This window comes from Hyperolius riggenbachi, chromosome 1, assembly GCF_040937935.1.
Source record: "Hyperolius riggenbachi isolate aHypRig1 chromosome 1, aHypRig1.pri, whole genome shotgun sequence".
Taxonomy (NCBI): Eukaryota; Metazoa; Chordata; class Amphibia; order Anura; family Hyperoliidae; genus Hyperolius; species Hyperolius riggenbachi.
Window position 1 is genome coordinate 130,379,283 of NC_090646.1, and position 18,247 is coordinate 130,397,529.

The following is an 18,247-nucleotide window of genomic DNA, read 5'->3' on the forward strand; positions in this document are numbered from 1 at the left end:
CGTCTAGCCGACGTAATAGCTATAAGAAATACTGTCTTCATTGTCAATAGTCTGAAGGAAATATCTGCTATGGGCTCAAAGGGTTCTTTCTTTAGTACCTTTAAAACTAAGGATAAATCCCAACTGGGAACTTTTTTCTTTAACATAGGTTTCTTTCTCTCCACTGACTTAAAAAATTGGATGATAAGGGGGTCCCTTGCTAACCTCTCATCCATAAAGGTAGATATTGCTGCTACCTGTACCTTTAAAGTACTTAACGAAATATTCTTTTCTACCCCGTCCTGTAGAAACTCTAAAATGGTTGGCACTAAATCACCCTTGAACCCTGACTCTTCCTGCCACATATTAAAGGTTTTCCAATATTTGAGGTAAATTTTCCTTGTAACTTTCTTCCTACAATCCAATAGAGTACTAATAACCCTTTCTGATACTCCTTTTTTCCTTAAAGGGGACCTCTCAGAAGCCAGGCTGACAGGCTTAGATTTGGAATAGAGCTTCCAGTTCTTCTTGATCCCTGAGCTAGTACTTCCTTGTCCGGAATCCTTATTGGACCCTCCAGCCTCATCTTTAGTAGTAGTGGATACCAACTTCTTGCTGGCCAATCCGGGACTACCATAATTACTACTGTCTTGGTCCTTGATAACTTGTGTAATACTCGTGGCACTAGCTGTATTGGTGGAAATGCGTACCCCTTGTCGAATATCCAATTCTGACTTAGCGCATCTACCGCTTCGGCTCCTTCGCTTGGATTCAGGGAGTAGAATCTTCTGCACTTTGTGTTTTGCTTGGTTGCGAACATATCTACTCGTGGTCGACCCCACTGTGTGGTCAATTTTCTGAACATCTTGTCTGATATTTCCATCTCTGTATTTGACATCTTTCGTCTGCTCAGAAAATCTGCTATCGTGTTTAATGATCCCTTCAGATGTATTGCTGATAATGATAGAAAATTATTTTCCGCTATTGTTAATATGTTCATGGCCAGTTCCATCAGCTTCGCTGACTTTGTACCCCCTTGCCGATTCAGATATGCTACCGCTGTGGTGTTGTCTGACCTGACCTGAACATGATGACCCATCAGTGTCTGTACACTCTGTTCTAGTGCTTTCTGTATAGCTGCTAGCTCCCTGTAATTGGATGACTGCATCCTCACACACTTTGGCCACTGCCCCTGTAACATTCTTCCCTGCAGATGTGCACCCCAACCTATAAGACTTGCATCGGTCGTGATAATCTTCCCTGTTGGTATGATCCACATCCTGCCTTCGGTGAGTATCTTCTCCGATAACCACCACTCCAGGGACTTCAGTACGTCTGGTGGACATATGACCTGTGTCTCTAGATTGTCCTGTGTCTTGTTCCAAACTCTTAGCATCCAATTTTGTAAGTGTCTTGTATGCATCATTGCCCACTGTATAGCTGGAGCCGTTGATGTCAGGAATCCCAAAACTTTCATTACTTGTCTTATCGTCATTACTGGCTTTGTTATGAATTCCTGTATCATAGCTTTTAACTTCCCTATCTTTTCGACTGGCAAATACATTCTCTCTGTCTCTGAATCTATAATGACTCCCAGAAACTGGATCTTTGATGTTGGTTGAAGGACTGATTTGTCCCAGTTTACTATCCATCCGAGGGTTTGTAATTGTTCTAACACCCTTTCTGTATTTTCTTTTGATTTCTGATATGATTCTGCCACTACCAGGAGATCGTCTAGGTATGGGATTACAAGAATCCCTTCCATGTGGAAAAACTTTGTCACCTCCGCCATTACCTTTGAGAATATCCTCGGTGCCGATGATATCCCGAAAGGTAGAACTCTGAATTGAAAATGCTGAATCATTCTTTTTTCTTTTATTGCAAATCTGAGGAACTTTTGAGATGACTCCCTTATTGGAATGTGCCAATAAGCGTCCCTCAGATCTATATTTGTCATTATACAATTTTGGGTTAACAAGGTTCGCACAGAGTAAATTGATTCCATCCTGAATCTCTGATAAGATACGAAGGGGTTCAGGGCCTTTAGGTTTAGAATCAGTCTGAATTTCCCCGTCGGCTTTCTTACTAAAAATACCGTCGAATAAAATCCCTGAATGTTCGAGATTTGATTTTCGGGAACCGGAATGACCACGTTTTCGTCTAACATTGATTTTACTATGCTTTTTAACGCTAGCTTTTTCTCCTTTTCTTTTGGAAGGGACGTGGAAATAAATCTCTTTGGAGGGAAGGATTGAAACTGAATCTTGTACCCCTGACTTATGAGATTGAGGATGAAATCGCTTTTGGAAATTTTTGTCCATTGGGAATAGAATCCCGACAGACGCCCCCCAACTTTTTCTCTGGCGTCATTTCTTTTCTTGTCCCTCCTGTTTCCGAAAAAGAAAACTCCTTTTCGTCCCCTCTCTGTTAATGGCCCAAGGTCTTCTCCTCTGCTGAGGCTTATCCTTGTTGTCTTGTCTATTTCGCCTAAAGAATCTTTTATTCTGTATAAACTTTTTCTTTTTTGGGAATCCCTTCTTTCTATCAGAAGATCTTTCTAATATTTGGTCTAACTGCTCTCCAAATAGTAATTCTCCCTTGAAGGAGATATTGCACACTCTGGCTTTTGAGGCCTGACTACCTTCCCAATTCTTTATCCACAGATTCCTCCTTGCTGTGTTAATTAATGCCGAGGTTCTAGCATTTACTCTGATACTCTCAGCTGCCGCATCAGTTATATAATCAGTGGCCTTAGAGACCACTTCTAATGATTCCAAAATCTCCTCCTTAGAGGCTCCCTTTTCAACTTTCTCCTCTACTTTCTTAACCCATAGGGATAGAACTCTTGCTACACAAGTTGTGGCAGCAGCAGGTCTAAAATTTGCTCCTGCTGCTGTCCAGGCTTTCTTAAGAGCGAATTCTACCTTTTTATCCTGCGGATCTTTTAGATAGCCTAGATCTTCAAAGGCCAATTCGTTGTCTTTATTAACCTGAGAAAATGCCGCATCTAACCTGGGAGATCTATCCCAAGTTTTGACATCTTCCTCTGTAAATGGAAATCTTTTCATAAAACCCTTTGACATGAACAATTTTCTATCAGGGTATTTCCACTGGCTTAATATGGTATTCTTTGTGGATCTGTGTATAGGGAAGGTTAATGATTCTTTTGGTTCCATTCCTTGATATAATTTATCATGCATAGATATTTCCTCCGATTTTTTGGATTCAATGTTTAAGGTTTTGTTAATCGCCGTTATCAGCTGCTCTGTCTCGTCAGCTGGAAATCTAAATCTAGAGATTTTCTTAACCTCAGACTGGCTGTCCCAACTTTTAGCGGAGGAGTCTGACTCATCATCATTATCTTCCTCCTCCCCCTCCATGTCTTCCTCTTCAGAGGAAGATACCATATTTCTCTTTGTACTTTTACTTTTATGTTTTACAGGCTGAGATTCTGTATTAGGTGTTTCTGCGGCCGGTATATCTGTACTTGTACCCGGGTTTACTGACTCTGCTGCTGGGGGAATAGCGGAAGCAAACACCTCCTTTAGAGATTTAATAGTGTCTGCCATTTCCTTCTTTACGGCTGTCATTAACTCTTCCTTCAACCCCCCTGATTGCTCCTGTATAAGTTTCATTAAACAAGGTTGACAAAACTGCTTATTGTAGTTATGGGCCATTTTTGCATCACAGAGCGGGCACCGCCTCCTTGGCTTTGTTGGCTCAGTAGGCTCCGGTCCCTAAAATAACAACACAAAAACACAATGTCATTCCTCTGATTTTGATTTAAAGGAATATCACCCGGTGAAAAATGAAGAGTGACAGTAACCCTGACCGAGGAGAGCAGGAATGAAGAGCCATTTATACATATAAATGCATCCGCTACATATATATATATCTCTATAACTCTACTCCCCCATAGTCTCAAACAATTGCCCAAGCTATAATATTCATATATATAGCCCTCTGGTCCAAAGTGGAATAAAACCTCCATATATGTATGTCCGAAAAAATTTAAGTATAACAGACCTCAGATCAGACGTAAAACAGGCTATTAAATGCACACTATAAGACTCTGATCTTATCCCAGACCTCCGTACAGACGCGGCCTATAGATACAGGTTACTATAACAAACCTCAGATCAGACGCTAAGCAGGCTATTAAATGCAAACTGTAAGTCTGTAAACTTATATCAGACCTCCATACAGATGCGGCCTAGGCGTATAGCTCATACCGTAAAGGTCACCAAGCCTCCGCCAAGCTTACCTTTCCTGGTTCCTGCTTAGCGTCCATCCCGCTCCGTTCCGAACACAAACTGGCAAACCATGCGGGCTTCCGGCGTCTCTTCACCCACGCGACCGGAAGTGACGTCACGTAAGGGCGGAAGTACGTCATACGTACTCCGCAACTGAGGGCAATCAGCTGCCTTCCCTCCGGAGGCCCGCATGATCCTCGTGTCACTTCCGGCGCGCCGCTAGCCTCCGCCAAAGGGGAATCATGGACGCCGCACGTGTCCTCCGGATCCGCCGCAACTCGGGCAGCCAGGACAGCCATGGGGAAGGTAACTCCACTCTCTCTTCCCCCTCCGGACCGCAAAACCTCTCCAGGCAGGTCCACCCATAGCCGCCAACCAAGTCCCAAACTCTCCTGGTCTGACGGACCGGCGAGCGACCAGAGCACTCCTTGTTCCTGGAACAGGAAACGTCAACTGGGGGATCAAGGGGTTGGACAAAGTTTTATAGAGTGCTCTATCTGGACGTTTCCTGTTCCTGGGAGGAGCCTGTCGTTCTCGTGGTGGACCTGTCCTGGAGGTTAAAGGAAAAAAATTTTTTTTTTTTGTTTTTCAGTGGAAAAGGTTCCCTGAATTTCTTGCTGTGACAGGAGTGCGGAGGTGTACCAACAGGAACCTTGACATCAATAAATATCAGACTAATATTCTTAACCCTTTCCTGTGGCATCCTGAAAACGATCAGATTTCACACATCGGTTTTGCAGCTCTCTCTTCCTCCTGGTGTGCGGAAGCTACAATTGATCAGCTGGAGCAGTCTGTGGTAGCCCCGTATACTTCAGAGACATTTATTCAGTATTGCATTTCATTTAGCAGATGTTCAGCAGTCAAGCTACACTTGAAGTAACACTTATGTATGCTTACCTGAGCAATGAACTGAATAATCTTGACAAATATATTAAGAGGGGTGTCCCGAGGCACTACACTGCGGGAGCCTTTGGGGAAAAGTGCGGATACAATGCTCATAAGGCGGCTGCAAAAGAATTAAAAAAAACACACTTTAGTTGTAATGAAGCTTTAGTTGTAATGAAGCTACAAAAAGTCATATGACAAAAAATAAATTCACATACAAGATAAGGCTTATAAAACATAGTAGTATCCTCGATATATCAAATGCAGTTATCCCATCCCTTAGGCCTGGAACCCACTGAAATCAGCAAACGCAAAACGCAACCGCTGGCGTTTTGTCTGAGCGGTTTGCAAGCGGATTCATGCGCGTTTTTGGTTGTGTTTTGCAACATTGTATTTTTTTGCCCAGCGGGTGCGTAGCGTTTTGCGTTTTTATCCTCATTGGTCCTGTGAATTATTTTTAATTTTGTTACAGTGTGCTGAACCGCAAAACGCTAGCAAAACCGCTCAGTTTAGGTTTTGCTGACCGTTTCTGCTAGCGTTTCAATACTTTACATTGAAGCGCTAACGCTCCCAAAATGCTGCAGGTCCTGCGTTTGCGTTTCTGGGAAACGCAAACGCTCCTGTGGAAGTTGCCCCATCCATTAACATTAGCCCAGCGTTTTGGCAAACTGCTAGCGTATCGCAGTGCTGCCAAAAGCGCGCCTGTGGGTTCCAGCCCTCATACAGTGTTGCCCTGGCCCACAATGCTGAGTTTTCACAGAGGCCCTTTCAGTTGTATATAACTATGTGCTCAAAGGACAACTATCAAAGTTAACTAAAATTCTAAATGCCACATTTATTTCCAGTAATTACTAGCATATAGCAATACAAAGGCCTTTCCATCTTTTTAAAGAACAAGCGACACCCATGCTAACCTAGAAATAAAAAACACATATAGAAGTAGATAAATACTACTTCTACTTACATAACAGATGTATTGTGCTATCCACATAATGATTCCTGTGAATTTTATAAAGGAAAAGCAGAAAATCCTATTCTAGGCAGTGGCCATCTTGCCAAGCTAATGCTGACATCATATCCTCCCTGACTCTTGTTTCCCCCCCTTCCTTCTCTTGCTCATTGTGTATTAATTAGCTGCCCTCCTCCCAGAGTCGTCAGACAACTGCACTGTCTTTTTTTTATTTACACATCCAATCACTGAGTCACCTCAGCCTTGCTTGTAAACACAAGTGAGCAGAGGGTTTTTCTGATAAGCAGCTAGGCAGGGAAATAAATGGAAGAGGAGGAATATATTATAGATAAAAAGAACTCCCAGCATTCAACTCTTTGGCACTAGAGCCAGTGCTCCTAAAGTATGTGATAACTACAAACCATACCAGCAGAAAAAGTCTTGCAAGTTTTGAATGCAGGATTAGCATCTTTATCACTTAATACACTCAGACCAGTTGCTGTTGAAATTAGATTTGTGCATTCCCTATGATTTACAGACTTGGCTTCAATATAAAGCTATTATTAGAGCAAAGGGCCAGGCTCTTATGCATCTAATATATGAAATGTGCACAATCCACACGGACCATTGGCTCATTGTTAACAGGCTGAAAGTCCAAATTATATCCCCACCCCATGTTATGTACACCAGCAACACGTTACACTAAACTGTTAGCTTGGATCCAAGACACTCTTTTCTGAGAACCCAGGAAAATTCAGCGACTTTATAGCAAGCTGATGAGAGAAGTGAGGGATTAAGCTCATTACATGCTCACAGCCTGGGATCTGTGTTTATCTTCTGCATCTAGCAAAGCACTCATGTTAACATCAGCCACATACTGATATGGGACCAATTAGGGGTGTTTATGTAACTGTCATTAGTAGTTAAAGACAAAAAAGCATGCATTCTATAGGAAACCAAAAGCATAATTGTAAATTATCTTATGTCGAGTAAACATGTTAAGATCAGTCAGTAGAATCACAAGAATGTATAGTGATGAAACGGCTTCCGCATTGGCAAGCAGGCATGCTCATATTCTCTGGTGTAAGAGACATATACAGCCACAAATATGGAAATGAAGATGCACTTTTATACAATGGCTGGCATAAAAAAACAGACTAACATACGCAGCACATTTGTGGGGATATGCAGAAATGCAGAAATGGGCAATGATAACTGACACTTTTCTAGTGATTATTATGCTGTATTTATATAGTGCTAAACTCTTCAGCAGTGCTTTACATAGTACATGCCACTGACTGTCCCTTAAGGCTGTACACACAATGCAGTTTACCTTCAGATCGACAGGTCGAACCGATAAATCCCGGCTTTTCCAATCTGCTCCTGATCGAGAATCGGATAGATTTTTAGATCAGTACTGCACAAAATCGATAAGGATCTCGATCGGGAGCAGATCAGATATACCAAAAATGATCGCTCCAACCCATTGATCTGAAGGGAAATGGCATTGTGTGTAACAGCCTTTATGTTAGGTACACAATGCAATTTTCTGACAGATTACTGTCAGATCGATTATTTCTAACATGTCCGATCTGATTTCCGATCAATTTTTCAAACGGTTTTGCATTCACTCCTAAAAATAAAAAATCATTCCAAAAAATTGATCGAAAATCAGATCAGATATGTTGGAAATAATCGATCAGATTATCTGAAAATTGCATTGTGTGGTACATTACAGGTACTAGCATTAGAGGAGATCACACTGTAATCCCTAAGGGGATGCTTGCAAATTCACGCAAGCAGTGGGAGAACATACAAACTCTGTGCAGATAGTGTCCTGGCCCATATTTGAGCCAGGGAACCAGTGCTGCAAGGCAAGAGAGCTCTCCACTATGCCACTGTGATCAATAAAATACAGTAAATGCAGAAATACAGCACAGGCAACAGTTACCGGTAATAGCCACCATGTTATCATACTCGCCATCATAGAGAATTTCTGCAATCTCATCCAGATCGCACTCACCTTTGCGTTACATTGTTGCTTTCACATTTTATCCTAATAACATAAACCCACAATAGTCTGTACAGAGATTCCAGTGCAACGCGAGACATTTTAGGGTCCTTATTCTGAAACAGAAAAAATGAATTGATAAATGAGAAAAATGTAAAAATTCTGTAGCTACTTTTTTATATCCAGGTGTCTCACTATTAAGAATGGAAATAAAAGCAAAAAAACAACAACAAAAAAGCAATAGAACCACATTAAACTTATTAACTCAGAACTAATTTCCCAAGCAGAAGCCTACCTGAAATACAACCTGTAGTGTCAAATGTGAACAAGCTAAAAATACCGCTATGGTATACGCACCCTGTTGAGCCTGGAAATAGCAGTGATAGCGCACCTGATGACTTCTGTGCACCTGGGAAGCTCACGGAGGTTCCACCAGAGAATTCTGCCTTGCCTGAAACCTCAAGTGCTTGCCTCCCAGCGGCATTATAGGGAGAATATAAACTATGTATGTAGAGTCAGGGAGCATAGAAGCATGCTTGGGATTTCATAGAATGGAACATGCTATCCCACAAGTCTTAGCAGCAAAGTCAGTATGACTGCTTCATCATGAAAAGTCACAAAAACAAGCAGACTATTTTTGTGCTTGCTGGCCTCATCGGAAGATATTTTCTGGGCAGTTTGTGATTTTTCATTTTGCTCACTGTAGCATATTCCATACACTAGTTGATCTCTTTTTATCAATGTCTGGCCGATTAGATCAAATCTGTTAGACATCGATGCTACAAATGATTTCTGATTGATTTTCAGATAAAATAGGTAGATTTGGTTCATTGTGCTGGATAGAAGACTTTGCTTGATCAGTGGTGGGTCAAGAGATTGTCACTAGCGGTGTTTGATTTTGAGACGACCGACACAGCAGCGCTTACTCTCACTTGTGTGCCGCCACTTCCTCCCACATCTTCTCCCTGTCTCTTCATGCTAGAGGCAAAATACTAGAGGCCTCTAGTGCTCACACAAGCTTTGTGCCACGGATGGTGCCCTTAGTGTTTGTCATGTGATACTGTGGAATCCCCTTATAGTAAACTCCAAGGGACCAGGAAAAGTAGTTTACTATATCACAATTGGTCATACATTGTATATTTATACAGATGCATTTGGTGGGACCTGAGGACTGAGTTTACTATATCCAGAGGTTTACTCTAACGAGGTTCTACTGTACACAGGACACGGTACTATAACGAGGTTCTACTGTACACCCCGGGGAGTGAAAAGACAGGAAGAAGCCCCGGCGGAGGAAAGAAGACATGAGAGAAAGCTTCAGTGGAAAGATGAGGGTAGCACCCCTGTCCCTACACTCTCCATGACCCGGGAAGGTAGGGGGGGCCTTGGGAGATCTGCAGACCCAACAGGCAGTGCACACAGATTTTCAATGTACTTAATGCTGACGTTGACTAAAAATCTGTGTACAGTGTATGGAGGGATTTGATTGAATAGATCCCTCTCTGATCAGATAATGATCCGAGAGGGATCTATCTGTTGGCCACATTAACTAAAGTGTATGGCCAGCTTAAAGCTGAACTGTACACAGCAAAAAAACAAAACAACAAAAAAAAAAACTTACCTGGAGCTTCTGCCAGCCTCCTGCAGCCGACAGCCACTCACCGATGCTCTGATCCCACGCCTCACTTTCACTTTTCGCAGCCCTGGCTGTGCGCCTTCTCGTTCCCGTAGCCGGACGGTACTGCGCAGGCGCAGTAGAGAATTTCTCAGAGCACGAATGGCTTCAGGAACACGTACTAGAATACAAGTGGCTAGGGTGCATTGGAGGTCAACTTACAAATCGACCTCCCTTACTGGAAAACAAGCGAGCCACGGCGGGGGGACCGAGGATCTGTCCAGGACTGCAAGGGCGCAGGTCAACTGCAGGGGGCTGGCAGAAGCCCCAGGTAAGTGAAACACTTATTTTTATTTTTTTTTGCACTTTACCGTTCCGCTTTAAGTCCACTACTGCTGCAATGAGAATGATCTAATGATTTACTGCACAGATATTAAAAACAGACAAAAATGCACCAGCCTGACTATGCAGAGAAGACTTCTGCCCTAAATCATCACCCCCCTATCAGGCTGCTGTCTACATCCTGGTGTGGCTGTTGTTCTTTCTCTTGTGTGGGCAAGTTTATAATTAAAAATCTGACGTCACCCAACTTGGACGGTTTCCCATCCACTCCCACGTGACTGCCAGTTATGTAAAACTTTATATAAGACGTTAAGAGCAGAACAGACACATTAATGACAAGCGGTTGTCTCGCTTCACTGCACACTTGAATGAAAAGTGTCAGCCTCAGGAACAGATTATTGCTGTTATTTTATAAACAACCTACAAATGACAGCAAGTATCTGCTGGTTGCTGTGGAGAAACCACTTTCTTCCAGTTTTACCTGTCAGCACACTGCAACCAGCTGAAAGACATGTTTATGCTGCTGGGTGCATTATTCATAAAAATTACTACATTAGTTATAACAAGCTGTACCAGGCAGAAACCATGATTCCAGCGTTACCTGCTCGTGTATTTTCCATAAACTTACCACCTAATGGGATTTCACACAGGCCTTCTGACACTAATTAATGCATATTAGTAAACAAATAAGTCACCGTGTACAAACCTGCAGACAGACGCTCTCTCTGTTTCTAAATTAGCAATTATAAATCTAAGGTGATGAGTTACTGAAGGGAATGTGCGCTGGAAGGAAATGCAGGTACTCATTTTAGTGTGCAGTCAAATATAGAAATCATTAAAGGGAACCTAAACTAAGTAGGATGTGGATTTTTCATTTTAAAATAATACCAGTTGCCTAACTCTCTTGCTGATCCTGTATCTTTAATACTTTTAGCCACAGCTCCCGAACAAGCATGCAGATCAGGTGCTCTGACTGAAATCAGACTGGATTAGCTGCATGCTTGTTTCAGGTGTGTGTTTCAGCCAATACTGCAGCCAAAGAGATCAACAGAACTACCAAGCAACTGGTGTTGTTTAACCACTTCCCGACCGCCGTATTGACAAATGGCGGCCGGGAAGTGGACCCCGCAAGGACCGCCGTATAGACAAATGGCGGCGGTCCTTGTAGGGGCATGGGCGGAGCGATCGCGTCATCAGTGACGCGATCCTCCGCCGGCGCCTGCCGCCGCTCACCCGCCGCAACATCCCGCCGGCCATACGGAAGTGTTAACCCGACGATCGCCGCATACAAAGTGTATAATGCACTTTGTAATGTTTACAAAGTGTATTATACAGGCTGCCTCCTGCCCTGGTGGACCCAGTGTCCAAAGGCCCACCAGGGCAGGCTGCAGCCACCCCAGTCTGCACCAAGCACACTGATTTCCCTCCCCCCCTGCCCCATATCGCCCACAGCACCCATCAGACCCCCCCCCCCCTGCCCACCCCCCTGTTTGCACCCAATCACCCCCCTAATCACCCATCAATCACTCCCTGTCACTATCTGTCAACGCTATTTTTTTTTTATCCCCCCCCTGCCCCCCGCTCCCTCCTGATCACCCCCCCACCCCTCAGATTCTCCCCAGACACCCCCCCCCCATGTACTGTATGCATCTATCCCCCCTGATCACCTGTCAATCACCCATCAATCACCCCCTGTCACTGCCACCCATCAATCAGCCCCTAACCTGCCCCTTGCGGGCAAACTGATCACCCACCCACACCAATAGATCGCCCGCAGATCCGACATCAGATCACCACCCAAGTGCAGTGTTTACATCTATTCTCTCCTCTAAACACCCACTAATTACCCATCAATCACCCCCTATCACCACCTGTCACTGTTACCCATCAGATCAGACCCTAATCTGCCCCTTGCGGGCACCCAATCACCCGCCTACACGCTCAGATTGCCCTCAGACCACCCCTTATCAATTCACCAGGGCAATGTTTACATCTGTCCTTTCCTGTAATAACCCACTGATCACCTGTCAATCACCTGTCAATCACCCATCAATCACCCCTGTCACTGCCATCCATCAATCACCCCCTGTCACTGCCACCCATCAATCAGCCCCTAACCTGCCCCTTGCGGGCAAACTGATCACCCATCCACACCAATAGATCGCCCGCAGATCCGACATCAGTTCACCACCCAAGTGCAGTGTTTACATCTGTTCTCTACCCTAAACACCCACTAATTACCCATCAATCACCCATCAATCACCCCCTATCACCACCTGTCACTGTTACCCATCAGATCAGACCCTAATCTGCCCCTTGCGGGCACCCAATCACCCGCCTACACGCTCAGATTGCCCTCAGACCCCCCCTTATCAATTCGCCAGTGCAATATTTACATCTGTTCTCCCCTGTAATAACCCACTGATTACCTGTCAATCACCTATCAATCACCCATCAATCACCCCCTGTCACTGCCACCCATCAATCACCCCCTGTCACTGCCACCCATCACCTGCTGTCACTGCCACCCATCAATCAGCCCCTAACCTGCCCCTTGCAGGCAATCTGATCACCCACCCACACCAATAGATCGCCCGCAGATCCGACGTCCGATCACCTCCCAAGTGCAGTGTTTACATCTGTTCTCTACCCTAAACACCCACTAATTACCCATCAATCACCCCCTGTCACTGCTACCTATCAGATTAGACCCCTATCTGCCCCTAGGGCACTCAATCACCCGCCCACACCCTCAGAATGCCCTCAGACCCCAGCCCTGATCACCTCGCCAGTGCATTGCTTGCATCTATTCCCCCTCTCTAATCACACCTTGAGACACCCATCAATCACCTCCTGTCACCCCCTAGCACACCTACCCATCAGATCAGGCCCTAATTTGCCACGTGTGGGCTCCTGATCACTCTGCCAAACCCTCAGATCCCCCTCAGACCCCCTTCCGATCACCTCCCCAGTGCATTGATTGCATCTATTTTCCCCTCTAACCACCCCCTGAGACACCCATCAATCACCTCCTGTCACCCCCCTAGCACTCCTATCCATCAGATCAGGCCCAATACAACCTGTCATCTAAAAAGCCACCCTGCTTTTGACCGGTTCCACAAAATTCGCCCCCTCATAGACCACCTGTCATCAAAATTTGCAGATGCTTATACCCCTGAACAGTCATTTTGAGACATTTGATTTCCAGACTACTCACGGTTTTGGGCCCGTAAAATGCCAGGGCGGTATAGGAACCCCACAAGTGACCCCATTTTAGAAAAAAAGACACCCCAAGGTATTCTGTTAGGTGTATGACGAGTTCATAGAAGATTTTATTTTTTGTCAAAAGTTAGCGGAAATTGATTTTTATTGTTTTTTTTCACAAAGTGTCACTTTTCACTAACTTGTGACAAAAAATAAAATCTTCTATGAACTCGCCATACACCTAACGGAATACCTTGGGGTGTCTTCTTTCTAAAATGGGGTCACTTGTGGGGTTCCTATACTGCCCTGGCATTTTAGGGGCCCTAAACCGCGAGGAGTAGTCTAGAAAACAAATGCCTCAAAATGACCTGTGAATAGGACGTTGGGCCCCTTAGCGCACCTAGGCTGCAAAAAAGTGTCACACATGTGGTACCGCCGTACTCAGGAAAAGTAGTATAATGTGTTTTGGGGTGTATTTTTACACATACCCATGCTGGGTGGGAGAAATTTCTATGTAAATGGACAATTGTGTGTAAAAAAAAAATCAAACAATTGTCATTTACAGAGATATTTCTCCCACTTAGCATGGGTATGTGTAAAAATACACCCCAAAACACATTATACTACTTCTCCTGAGTACGGCGGTACCACATGTGTGGCACTTTTTTACACCCCAAGTACGCTAAGGGGCCCAAAGTCCAATGAGTACCTTTAGGATTTCACAGGTCATTTTGCAACATTTGGTTTCAAGACTACTCCTCACGGTTTAGGGCCCCTAAAATGCCAGGGCAGTATAGGAACCCCACAAATGACCCCATTCTAGAAAGAAGACACCCAAAGGTATTCCGTTAGGAGTATGGTGAGTTCATAGAAGATTTTATTTTTGTCACAAGTTAGCGGAATATGACACTTTGTGAAAAAAAACAATTAAAATCAATTTCCGCTAACTTGTGACAAAAAAATAAAAACTTCTATGAACTCACCATACTCCTAACGGAATACCTTGGGGTGTCTTCTTTCTAAAATGGGGTCATTAGTGTGGTTCCTATACTGCCCTGGCATTTTAGGGGCCCTAAACCGTGAGGAGTAGTCTTGAAACAAAAATGACCTGTGAAATCCTAAAGGTACTCATTGGACTTTGGGCCCCTTAGCGCAGTTATGGTGCAAAAAAGTGCCACACAGAGATATTTCTCCCACTCAGCATGGGTATGTGTAAAAATACACCCCAAAACACATTATACGACTTCTCCTGAGTACGGCAATACCACATGTGTGGCACTTTTTTGCAGCCTAACTGCGCTAAGGGGCCCAAAGTCCAATGAGCACCTTTAGGCTTTACAGGGGTGCTTACAAATTAGCACCCCCCAAAATGCGAGGACAGTAAACACACCCCACAAATGACCCCATTTTGGAAAGTAGACACTTCAAGGTATTCAGAGAGGGGCATGGTGAGTCCGTGGCAGATTTCATTTTTTTTTTGTCGCAAGTTAGAAGAAATGGTAACTTTTTTTTTTTTTTGTCATTTTCCGCTTACTTGTGACAAAAATGAATATCTTCTATGAACTCACTATGCCTCTCAGTGAATTCTTTGGGATGTCTTCTTTCCAAAATGGGGTCATTTGGGGGGTATTTATACTATCCTGGAATTCTAGCCCCTCATGAAACATGACAGGTGGTCAGAAAAGTCATAGATGCTTGAAAATGGGAAAATTCACTTTTTGCACCATAGTTTGTAAACGCTATAACTTTTACCCAAACCAATAAATATACACTGAATTGGTTTTTTTTTATCAAAAACATGTTTGTCCACATTTTTCGCGCTGCATGTATAAAGAAATTTTACTTTATTTGAAAAATGTCAGCACAGAAAGTTAAAAAAATCATTTTTTTGCCAAAATTCATGTCTTTTTTGATGAATATAATAAAAAGTAAAAATCGCAGGAGCAATCAAATAGCACCAAAAGAAAGCTTTATTAGTGACAAGAAAAGGAGACAAAATTCATTTAGGTGGTAGGTTGTATGAGCGAGCAATAAACCGTGAAAGCTGCAGTGGTCTGAATTGAAAAAAAGTGGCCGGTCCTTAAGGGGTGTAAAGCCCACGGTCCTCAAGTGTTTAAAAGGAAACATCCATATCCCTTTCAGTTAAGGTTCCCTTTAGAGGAAACCTGCTGCGGATCTTTGAGAAGGAGATAAGGATCCATACATTTGTGCAGCAGATATTTTCCTTTTAGATTTTGGAGAAATCAAGTATTTGGAGTAAAAAGTAAGAATATAGTAATAACCTGGAAAAAAAACATTTGCCATTTCAAAATTATATTTTTTGCGTAAGTTTCTCAATTACAATGGAAATGCCGGTTTACTTCAAGAATTAGCATGTAGAACAGGAGGTCTCATGCCCATGGTTTAGCTATAAAGTCCATGGGCAATGGAACGGAAACCCATAGTAAAACAATGGAGGGCCTGACAGAAGCTTATTATACAAACTCACCTGCAGGGTTTCTATTTGTTTTCTGATACTGTTGTTAGATGGCATCTAAATAAAGCAACATGAGACAGCAAAACATAACAAACATGAAAATGGAGCCACATGCATGTTAGATGAAAAATAAAAGCACAAAGCAAACGGAACACAACTAAAAGAAGCCAAGACAAGAGCGTGGTCCTGATGCTGCTCGTTTCTATGGCTACGTGAAGGGACTACAGGTTACACATACACGGATTCCCCTCTGTAGCACAGGCAACAGTCACCCATCCAGTCACTAGGAAACTAGGAGTATAGACCATTTGGGGCAGTCTCCGATATGAATCTAGTGTGTACAGGTGTCCACCAGGGTTGCATAGAGGTTCAGTACACCGGATCACTAAGCAATAGCTATGAGAACAAGTGCATAGTTGTTATGCTCACCTCACTTGCTGGAAGCCACTCCATTGTGTGCCGCACCAGCATCCCTCCTACCCTCCATGTAGACAGTACATGCCACTCAATTATACCCTAGTAACTTGTTGCTTCAGAGATCATTGTCAGCAGTGTCACCCTAAGGATCTAGCTTGATCCTTATAGGTGAAACCAATAGTGTGCATGTACTTCTTAGCATGGGTGCCCCCCCACTCCCACAAGATAGGGCAGCTATTATTTCGTTCAGTTGATTTACCCCATCAATTTCTTTTGGTTGAACACTACAGTACTAGCCTAATTACCGTTAAAAGGGTTAACTTCAGCATTGTGTGACCAATCCCTGAAGCTTAACTAGGAACTCCAGTGTAAATAATGTAATAAAAAAAAGTGCTTCATTTTTACTACAATTATGTATAAATGGTTTAGTCAGTGTTTGCCCATTGTAAAATCTTTCCTCTCCCTGATTTACATTGTGAAATGTATCACTTGGTGACATTTGTACTGCTGGCAGGTGATGCTGCTTGCTTTTTTGGCAGTTGGAAACAGCTGTAAACGGTAAAACAACTGTTATTTCCCACAATGCAATGAGGTTCACAGACAGGAAAAGGTCAGGACCATGGTCCTGACATCACCATGTGGGAGGGGTTTCACCACAATATCAGCCATACAGAGCCCCCTGATGGTCTGTTTGTGAAAATGAATAGACTTCTCATGGGAAAGTGGGTATCAGCTACTGATTGGGATGAAGTTACATTCTTGGTTACGGTTTCTCTTTAACTGTACTCATTCCAAGGAACACTCTATAGCAAGGAAACAAAGTAACATTACTGCAGACTCTGACCTATACTGGTTATGTAGAGGCACCAGCAGGCACCGCGGTTTATGCCCACTTTTTTTTTTTTGTGCAAAATAAGTGCCTAGCGGAAAGTTCATCCGCTATGTCCAATCACAAGTGTCATCTTCCTAGATGTGACGACTCTGTGGAGGCATCTCATGAGAAATGGATTTGCCTTTCTAATGAACTCCAGCTCCTAAAATAGACATAGGCTGGTTGAAGGATAACTCCATGAAACTCCACTAGATTGGATGCTGAATAACATCATCATTAAGAAACAAAAGTTATCGGCTGCAAAAAGTTACACAATTCCAAATACTCCTTTTCTAGCACTTTCTCATTCCATCAAATAAAATTTGATTATTTTGTATTTCTATAGAACTCATTTTTTTTGCAGCAGTTAAAGTCTATAGTTGTATCACTAGCTGTCCCTCAGAGGAGCTCACTATGTAATCTCTACCACCGTCATAATCTAATGTCTCTTCACTTAGTGTAAAGCTAGCCAAACAGTAATAGATGGCCACTAGATTCGACCATCAGATAGATCCTTCTCTGATCCAAATCTAATACTGCCATACACTATACTGCGCTTGAAAACTATTGAAAATATGTGGAGCTGCCTCGCCTGCCAGGTCCTCAGGTCTCTTGCATGTATTGTGCTCCCCAGGGCTGTGCAGAAGGTTGACAGCGTAGCGTACGCTCACAGGATCACTGGCACACTCCTCTTGTGCCTTCTCTCCATCACCGCCAAGGTGCAGCTGTAACCGGTCCATTACGTGGCCACATACATGCCATCCGGTCACGTGACATAGGCGCCTCAGCGGCAGTAGAGTGGGGATAGGGAGGAGCACTCCGTTGGACAGGAGAGCATACGCTATGCTGCCAACAAAATGCACGGCCGGCGGAGCAGAGGACAGTATTTTGCAACTGCACCAAATAAAAATGTAAAATGTCCAATCTTTATTTCCCCTAGCAACAGACAAGCCAACAGTCATTAAGCTCACGCGTATTGGAGCTATGATTAGCTATGATGAAGAAGCTACACTCCGATACGCGTGAGATTATTGACGGGTTTGCTTGTCCGTTATTTGGTGAAATAAAGATTGGATGTTTTACATCTTTAACAGGTGGTGCAGAATTTCTTTCACTGCTGTAGGTTTGGCTCTCCTGACTGCTCCCAGGTGGTTTGTAGCGGATCTTCCACCAAATAAAACTACAGTAGAGTCTCTGTTATCCGGCACTGACAGGGATTGGCTGATGCCAGATAAGTGTGCTTTC

The 18,247-nt window shown here is 43.5% G+C and overlaps 1 protein-coding gene across 9 annotated transcripts in view; it reads right to left on the reverse strand.

Moving 5' to 3' along the window:
* FRYL (FRY like transcription coactivator) overlaps positions 1-18,247 on the reverse strand; it is a 456,322-nt gene that overhangs the window by 137,219 nt on the left and 300,856 nt on the right. For 5 of the 9 annotated variants that reach the window (XM_068278548.1, XM_068278549.1, XM_068278544.1 and 2 more), the window contains 3 exons: positions 15,727-15,771; positions 8,090-8,193; positions 5,130-5,238 (listed from right to left, as the gene is read on the reverse strand). In XM_068278548.1, coding sequence (XP_068134649.1) covers positions 5,130-5,238; positions 8,090-8,193; positions 15,727-15,771 — 258 coding nt within the window. The remainder of the gene's footprint in view (positions 1-5,129; positions 5,239-8,089; positions 8,194-15,726; positions 15,772-18,247) is intronic. The other 4 variants (XM_068278550.1, XM_068278545.1, XM_068278551.1 and 1 more) reach the window with 1 other exon arrangement.